This window comes from Chanos chanos, chromosome 3 (genome assembly GCF_902362185.1).
Source record: "Chanos chanos chromosome 3, fChaCha1.1, whole genome shotgun sequence".
Taxonomy (NCBI): Eukaryota; Metazoa; Chordata; class Actinopteri; order Gonorynchiformes; family Chanidae; genus Chanos; species Chanos chanos.
Genome location: NC_044497.1, coordinates 5,702,501 through 5,711,795, shown reverse-complemented (window position 1 = coordinate 5,711,795; position 9,295 = coordinate 5,702,501). Strand labels below are relative to the sequence as shown.

The window sequence follows — 9,295 nt, the reverse complement described above, 5'->3', positions numbered from 1 at the left end:
AGACACTGGCGATTTGACAATGTCCATAGTAGTGACATTGATTAAACTCAATGAGATCGGTGTCCGCCCAGAGAGCGGATAAAGTGCATAGTTGTCACAACCAGAAGAATCAGATTACAGTTTCCATTAGTGTGCATTCTGTCCGTTTCTGTAACAACACTGATGCAGCATGTTAGGCGTAGACAATGCCATGGCTGTGATTACGACCCAAGACTTGTAAGACCGGTGTGGGGTGGGTGTGAGCAAATTCTTGATACTGGGTTGATACTTAGGCGCGCTTCATGCCCAGCAAAAAGCTTCCCTTCAGCGGATGTTCCAACACACTTGTCTTGACGTACTTTCATTCCAGTTTTTGACAGTTTCTTGACTCTTAAACTTGTTTTTTTTTGCGCGCGCGCCTTTTCGCGGCGAAGGTCTCTGCAATTTTTGGTCCAACTGTGGAGTTTTAGCTTAACTGAGTGAGGAACATGGAGGCAAACGGCTCAGCCGGTAGACACGGTAGGTAAACTCTTAACCAAAATCCGTCACGAAGCGTGTTTCACGTACATAGTAAATGCCTTTAGCACTTTAATGGGACGCTTTCACTTATGACGGAGATTATTTTATTACTGCAATTGGAGATTGTTTTATTGCTGCAATGGTATGTGACCCAAAATCAAAAACCCTCATGTGACGGGAGACATGAAAGACATGAAGTTGGTTGTGACAAAGTAACGTTTTAAGTCTGACACTGTCATGTTACCCAACCCAAAGACAGGGTCTTGTGGTCTAAATATCGTCTGCCCAAGTTGGCTGAGGATTCGACCACTTTTTTTGTTCACAAGGAACAACAGAATTTGATTTAGAAATGTACTCATGAAGTGCGTACTTGTACTCATGAACATTTGCACTTTACATAAGCATCTTGTATTCTGGTCTGTGAGTTGTGGGGCTCTAACAGAAAAAAATACCAACATTCTGGTCAAACAGCTGCCAGCTTTAATTTTATTTGTTGTTAACGCCGCATGGCACTGTTCTAGATGACCGTATGTTTTGCCTCGTCGCGTCTCACCAAGAAACCTAACTTATCGCTTTACAGAATCTCACTCGCTCATTGCCTCGACCTCTGAATGTTTTCTAACATAGACGAGGTCAATTATTTTCGAAATATATATACTTTGCTTACTCCGGCAGGATGACACAGGTGCAACAGCCCAAAATTTAGAATAAACAAACTCAGGCAGAATAGTTTCACTTTGCGTTTATAAAAATCTGTACATACATGGCGAGTATATCTTCCAGTCTCCCTTTTTAAATGTTCCTTTTGCTTTATAAGTTTATGTGTGAATGAATAAGAGTGATTAAGTTCTGTGATATATGCATCTTGGGTAGTGAATGATTTTGATTTTATGTTTGTCACATTTGTAACACTCTGTTGGTCACTGATTGAACCAACAGAGGGCGCTCTGCCATTATTCGTGGATGTTTGTTTATATACACACCTGAACCACAGTAGCAGTCCTCAGCCACAATCGAACAGCCTGCTCGCGTATCGGTAATGTGATCATGGTTTCGAATCAGCGCAATCCACATAAATTTATCTTCATATGTGGATTGCGCTAACCATTGTGTTGATGACATACCTCTCATCTTTGTTCCCTATCGGGCGTAAGACCATAGTGAGCTCCCTCTTTTCTGTCTTTAGCAACATGTTCAAGTGCGTTTATCTCCTCAGCTGGGCCTTTCTTGCACCGTATGTGTGTTATTTTATTTTGTTTTAACCTTCTCGTTTTTTTTTCGCCTCCCTTAGTAGCGGCATCCTTAGCACATGCTCTTGACACTGATTTGCCTTTGCCTAAAGACTGCAGACGAGTACTAAGTTTGGCCGTTGGTGCTCTTGTAGGGCCCGGTGTTTGATACCGTGTCAGGTGTGAATTTGCAGCATGGAAAGTTTCCATCATCACTCTGGCATTCTTGACAGCATTCAAAGCAGCATTGCAGAACTTGTTTTACGTTGATGTAATATATAAGAACTTTTTTTTTCCTGGCTGCCGTTGTTAGACTTTCAGACGGGATGAATCTGGGAATATGTCACTCGTGTTTTCCAAGGTTTGTCCTCTGATAAGACTGCTAAGGGCTGTGAAATCCCCTAACATACTTTGACGGGATCAGGCATACATGGCGTGATTTTAACATAAAGCCTGTTTGACCAAGGTTTTCATGTCTTCCACGCTAGCCTTTACACCTGACACAGACAAAAATCATCAGAAAAGTCAAGATTATCAAGATGGGGAGAAAGGGGGGGGGGGGGTGAAAATTCATAAGCACCAGGTTATTTCATTATGATGAAGAGGATGTGTGGGATTGCCAGAAACACAGGACACAAATGTGTGTGTGCACGCGCGTGTGTGTATATGTGTACTTGTGCGCCATGCATTCTCTCAACACGAAGAATATTTTATTAAATTCATTTTTTGGTGTGTTTCAGTGTGGCTAAGTGCCCCCCCCCCCTTTGGATTAATGTTATAATGATTGAGGGCTGAGCCATTGTTGTGTTGGAGAGCTTGTTTATGCTTTCTCAGTAAGAATTGCTTTCTCAGGCTACAAGCACAGAAATTATGAATTTGTGTTAAGTGTTTACTACTTATGTGTCTCCAGCACAGACAACAGCTGGATTACTCTTTATAATATGATTTCGAGACATACCAATTAGACAAACAATTGACTGAAATGATGAGGTATTTCTAGAAGTGATTTAATTTATCTCATAGATCAGCTGACGGTGCTGGATAATCTGACGAATGCACCTTAGCTAAAAAAAAAAAAAAACTTGTTCCCTGAAACACACCTAGAGATAGAGATAGAGAGACAGAGTGTGTGAGAGAGAGAGAGAGAGAGAGTGTGAGAGAGTGAGAGAGAGAGAGAGAGTGAGAGAGAGAGTGAGAGAGAGAGAGAGTGAGAGAGTGAGAGAGAGAGTGAGAAGAGAGAGAGAGAGAGAGAGACATGGAGGTAAACGGCTCGGCCGGCAGACACGGTAAGTGAACTCTTAACCAACATCCGAAACAAAACATGCTGCGTGAAAATAGCCAAAGCCTTCAGCACTTTAATGTGACACATTTAACATATGGAAAGAGATGGTTTTATTACCGCAATGGTATGTGGGGGATTTGCAGGGGATTTTCCCAATAAATCAAAACCCATTTACACTGGAATAGCCAATAGCCAAACTTTAATGCGTCAGCTACAGAAACAACGTATTTATGTGATTTTATGAACTATGTACTGGTTGCAAAATTGATTTAAATACAGTCACTCCACTATTGCAACCGTCCCAGTGTACATGGATGGTTGTACCACATGCCAGGGACGGTTGCACCATGTCTAAATTATACATAATTAATCAATCAAATACTCAAAATGAAAAAGATTATTTATCATTCACGTTATTGTGACTGTTCATTTCCTTTTGTAAAATAATGATTACTTTCTTTCATACTACATGACAAAAAAGAGGGAAGTCAAATTACAATGCTATAATTATATTGTAATAATTATAATGGTGATCAAGCAATGCAAGGGAGGAGTGAGCACTCCATTAACCAAAGTATTTCCATAGAAAAGGTATTTCTTAAGAGAGAGAGAGAGAGAGAGAGAGAGAGAGAGAGGAAGAGTAGGGGAGAGTAGGATTGAGCCGATGAGGACGCGTGTAAATGCTGCAGGATTATATAGTAGCCAAACACGCCCCATGGGTCAGACGTCATGCATTTCTGTTACAGGTTTTAGTTTGAAGCCACAGAAAGTTTGTAACGGGATTCTGTGGAGGAGATCCGCGATGTCGTGTATTCGTAAACGTCCGAAAAGGACTAAATCGGAGGAAGTGATATACCAGGAGCAATGTAGAAAAGTTGCACAAGAGAACGGCAAACGCTTAGGTATGTAGTCTTGTTTTAGACCAGTAGCATTACAACGAGGCTTGTTAGCAACCTTAGGTGACTGCATGGCTCGGGTGTCCAGCTGCTATTGTTTATGACTGTAGTTTACAAGGTGTAATACCAGAACGGCAGTTTTTCGCGTAAGCCGCTGAGGTAAACGTTGAGTTTATCGTAACATTAAGTATGTATAAGCATTGTTATCAGAATCACAGATTTATGCACGAAGTTGAACCACACTTTGTAATTCGTCTTTGAAACAGATTAGCCACTTACACCAAAGTCAAGAAGGCTATAAAATGTTTTTTCTGTTGTGCTTGCCGTTGTTGTCGTCGTTGTTGTTTAACATCGTAAATGTTTGTTACATCGTTATTGCTATTGAATAAAAGTCAGTAAGTTGTAACATCGGTTTCACCAACAGTTCCAGTGAAATGACGAACTGATATGCACTCCTGTATGGTCACACAGTATGAACAGACGTGCGCACCTCCCCACACCTACCCCCAACGCGCACACACACTCACACACACACACGGGCTCAGTGTACGAGACTCGAAGCTCCACAATACCGTTCAGACCGACCGTTGCTACTGGACCAAAGCTACTGCTCAGACCATAAGGTGACGGGATATCGTTAAGGTAGTGTGTTGTATGTAACCTGCACTACAATACCGATCCCAGCGGCCTTGTCTGAAGGTTCATACTGAGTCACGCCAGTGTCCTGACAGTTCCACCCAGATTTAGGGTGAATTCTCGTTGCGTTTGTAGTTTTAGCGCAGAGCTTGGGCGTTCTTCGTCTGGGACTTTGAGCAATATTGAATTTATTACTGTGTGTGTGTGTGTGTGTGTGTGTGAGAGAGAGAGAGAGAGAGAGAGAGAGAGACAGTTATATGTGAGTTTATTAAGGCTGTTGTTGAAGATTGGGTTATATAAGGGAACTGTGCTGCCAGACCCCAAAGCCAGATCCAAAGTCAGTTAGGGAATTTAGTCCTCCCAAAGCATTTAAAAGATTGTCAGGCATCTTCAGGGACATATTCAAAATAACCACATCAGCCCATGAAATATTCACATGAAATAAAACACGATGCTCCCAGCTGTGAATGTTTTGTCAGAGGCAGAATGCAAAGCGGAGCATCGACCCAAACGTGGTGTTTAGGTTCACGTGTCTGTGTTTCGTTTGATTGGAATGCATTCCCTGCTCTACCAAGGTGGTGCAACAGAAAGGTTTTTTGCTAGTTCACACCTTTCAGTGATTCTTAGAACTGAGACCGAGAGAATTAAACTATGTCTACCTTAACGCAGTTAAGACTCAACACTCAGGTCTTCTGCTCTCATGAAAGCTCTCTTGTCCTCATTCCACATCTTAAAAGTGTTTTTCTGCTTCCCCCCCAAACCCAAACCCCCCACACCCATTACTGGCCAGCTGGAAAAGTCCCACTGACTTAATTGGCTCTTACAGTTTTGCTGGAACAAGACGCTGCATTTACAGAAATCCTGTTTTCAAAGGTCGTCTCTCTCTCTTCTGAACAGGCTGGAGGGTGTTCGTTAATTGCCAGTTCACTGGTCTTGTGCTGTCTTGTCGTTTGGTTCAGTGCTCCAGGAGGCTTAAGCAGAAACCATGTTATAGTACACGGCCAGAGGGGATGTTTAACAGAGGTGTTCAGACTTATCGACTCAACGATTTCTGGAGCTTTCAGAACTCCTTGGGGGGTTCGAACGCAAGGCCCAATTAAGTGTGCAAGAATTCATCCACCCAGATGCAAACCAGTCAACCTTGTCCCTTCAGAGTGCAAGTCAAAGAAAGGTCACATTGCAAGATGCCCCTTTCGTTTTTTTTTTTTTCAGCATCAGCACGATGCGTCTGGTTCAATTTACGCTCAGTGTCTACCTTAAGAAACATCAAACTCTGTCGCTTAGTCCGACCCTCACATTTTAATGAAACAAACTGCTGTTTCCTCTCGACCTGTGGACAGAGATAGCCAAACACGTCGGCAGGGGAGTTGAGCCCGCGAGGCGTCGTCGGCGCAGTCGTTCATAACTCTCTTTTCGAGCAGACGCAGGGTCGCATGCTAGAGTGGCTTGTGTAAAATGCCCCGAGTGGGCCGGGTGTCCAGCTGGTTTTGTTTAAAACAGTCATTTCAGTCTTTCCCTAGCTCAGAGCAGAGTGAAGGTATGCTGGTAAGAATTCTATAATCGTGTTCTCAGCAGTCACAAACAATCACACACACACACACACACACACACACCTGTACGAAGTTTCTCTGACACATAGATGCATCAGGTACCCCAGAGTTAACATGACCCCAGTACTGTTTGGCTACGCATTCTGTTTGTTACATCCTTATTACGGTGTTGATTAAATATTGATGAGATGGCACAGCTTAAACGTCATGAGGTGGTGTACGATTGGTTTGTCAGATGTGTCACAGCACAGATCCAGGAGAGGGCTGCGTGCAGGAATTTCCGTCTTGTGGTCAAACGAACGTTCCAAAATATGGCCGCAGACTTTCGTTTTCCATGTAAACAGATGCAACGGTGCCGCCGCCCCCCGATAATGGCCGCTTGCCTAAATCTGGAGATCACTTCTGATATATTATTCTCAAGGCTGTGGGGCAGTCTCTAACCCCCCCACCCCCCACCCCTTTCTCTCTTCAGACCCTCATAAACAACAACAACCTGTCTCAGCAGGGTGAAAAAAATGTTTGTTATGTTGCGACTGTGACCACACCCGTGTGTGTGTGTGTGTGAGGGCCCTCCCAGTGTAGCCTGCACATGGACCAGTGAGGAACAAGCGGTCAGAGCTGCTCTCTTTTTCGCGCCAGCGAAAGAGTGGTGAAAACATTGGCCCTCGCTGAGGTCGCCGGTCCCGCGTACGTGATCCAGTTTTTCCGTTGGAGAGGGGATGCCGAAGGCCTGAGTCAGGATGGATGGAAAAGACTGAACGGAGATGTTGGAATCTGTCAGTGGAGTCTTGGCGAAAGAGACGCAGGATAATGCAGAACTTGAGGCGGCTCATCGTGGAACCGGTCCCTCTGACCTCTCAGTGAAGTCCTCTCAACACCTACAAACATGACCACTTAGTACATGTTTAGGATAACAAACTCCCTCCCTCCCCCCCTCTGTCTCTCACTCTCTCTCTCTCTCTCTCTCTCCCTCTCTCTCTCTCTCTATCTCTCCCTCTCTCCCTCTCTCTCTCACACACACACACGCACATTTCAGGGATGATGAGTCACTTGTGAATCCATGTTGAAACTTTCTTCCTGAAAATGAACTGCTGATCTCATATGTGAAACATATTTCTGATGGAAGTTTGTGCAGAGTTCACTGGTGATACACACCCTGCTTGGAAACTCCGGTCTCCTTTGTCTTTTTCTCAGAACTCTTCTTTACAGGACGTTTTTTTTGGAAAGATAATGTGAATACACGAGAGATTTGCTTGCATTTGTTATTAATGTGGTGAGTTTTGTATGTGTTGACATGGTTTTGTCTAGCATTTCCAATCTGCATCAGCAAATACGAGAAACCAATATGAAATGTTGGCTTATTGGAAGAGGATCTGTGAGTTTATGATCTAAACATTTTGCAATAGCGTTTGAAAAACATAGCGAGTCAGCGCTTTTAGCGTTTGCTCTTAACGTTTGAAGGCGCGTGTTTGGTGAATGTAGTTGAGCCCTAGTTGACTGTCCATTAACACTTGTACGTTTGGCTGACCTTTGACCTGCCTTTGACCCTTAGGTTTGGAGGGAGATGCTGACTTGCAGTTTCTGCTGTCGGGAGGGGAACTGACGAAGGTGAAGTCGAACTCGTGGAAGAAAGCCCGTTTCTACAAACTACAGGAGGACTGCAAAACTATGTGGCACGAGTCAAAGAAGACCTTCAAAAGCACCCAGACATGTAAGAACTTTCTCTGTCTGTGTCTGTGCGTTTCTGTGTGTCTGTGTGTGTGTGTGTGTGTGTGTGTGTGTGTTTGTGTGATGTTATCTCTCTTATGGATCAAAGACGGCATGAGCTCTGTGGGTTTCCAAACTGTTCTCAGATTTCATATTCAACAGAAGGGGATAAAGCTGCTGTATGCAAGCAGACGTCCAGTCTTTGCGCAGTTCGGTGATAATCCTGTCCCTGTGCCAAATAAATGTCTGAGGTATCTCAATAACCAATCCACGTCCCAGTTCTCTGCGTCGCTACCTCACCCTGTTCCTCTGCTCTCTCTCTCTCTCTGTCTCTCTCTCTCTCTCTCTCTCTCTCTCTCTGTCTCTCTTAACAGGATTAAGTGACAGTTTTGATGAAGACTCTGTAAGGTGTTCACGTGACGCTTGTCTGATGTCGCTTCAACACACGCGGTCTCGTCAGACTTTTATTAGCTTTTCTTCCGGAAAAAGCCGCAAAGGGAGATAGACGTGGAGAAGAACTGGGAGCTTGGTCCCAGTCGTTCATGTACACCAGTTACGTTACCACCCAGGACGGTTAGAACGCCGCACGTGTCGCTGACACGTTAGAATGAGAGCCGTTTCCTTACTTTGTGTTAGAGATCAAACCTCACGAGCGAGTCACACAACCTTTAGCTTTTCGAAGAAACTCCTGCTTGTCCACGATGCACCTCCACATCCTCCACGCGCTCCCTTTTCTCACTTTTTCGTCTTTGAGGCAGACGTAGGGAAAGGCGCTGTTTTGGAGGAGTTGAATGAACGGAAAGTAAAACAGACTGACAGATAGTGTGACAAGGGAAGAAGAGAGAGAGAGAGAGAGAGAGAGAGAGAAAAACAAACAGGGGAGATGTTGCTGTGTTTCCCACACCATGTTTAAGGCTTTCTCCACCTCAGGGTTTCCTGCCCAGTTCCACCGGACCAAAGGGCTTGTATCAGACTCCTCAGTTTATCAGCTTCCTTCCATGTGTGTATGGGTGTGTGTGTGTGTGTGTGTGTGTGTGTGTATGTGTGTGTGTTGTGTGTGCATGTGTGAGTGAGAGAGGGATAGAGACAGAGAAACAATAGAGGGAGATGGAAAGAGGAGCACACACAATGTCACTGTGTTAAAATAGAAAAACGTGTTTAAACTTCATCAGAGGCAGCAGTCGGACTTTGTTGCTTTGTTTACCCGTGTGTCCTCGTCAGCCTTGAGCTGGGTGTGGTTTGTGTACCTTGGCACATATGATTCCCTTATCAGTGTGATTGAAACCTGAAAGCACACCTTACTCCGCTCAATCTGTGGACAGATCTGAGAACCCACAACAATAGATAACTGATATGCGGTTGAGCTAGTGTCAAACTCGTACTCATTCGCCATGTGTCATTAATAATAATAATAACAAGAAAAAGAAAACAACACAAAGAGATAGGAGAACACTTTGTGTTCAGGAAAAATGGACTGTAGAGAGAAAGAGCGAGAGA

General features: G+C 44.1%; 1 protein-coding gene across 3 annotated transcripts in view; it reads left to right on the top strand.

The window, feature by feature from the left end:
* The first annotated feature begins 311 nt into the window (after positions 1-311).
* Positions 312-9,295, top strand: part of plcd1a (phospholipase C, delta 1a) — a 25,564-nt gene continuing 16,580 nt past the window's right edge. For 2 of the 3 annotated variants that reach the window (XM_030769593.1, XM_030769591.1), the window contains exons 1-2: positions 3,806-3,911; positions 7,644-7,802. In XM_030769593.1, coding sequence (XP_030625453.1) covers positions 3,812-3,911; positions 7,644-7,802 — 259 coding nt within the window. In that variant the 5' untranslated portion in view covers positions 3,806-3,811. Of the gene's footprint in view, positions 499-3,805; positions 3,912-7,643; positions 7,803-9,295 lie in introns of those variants that run through there. The other variant, XM_030769594.1, reaches the window with a different exon arrangement.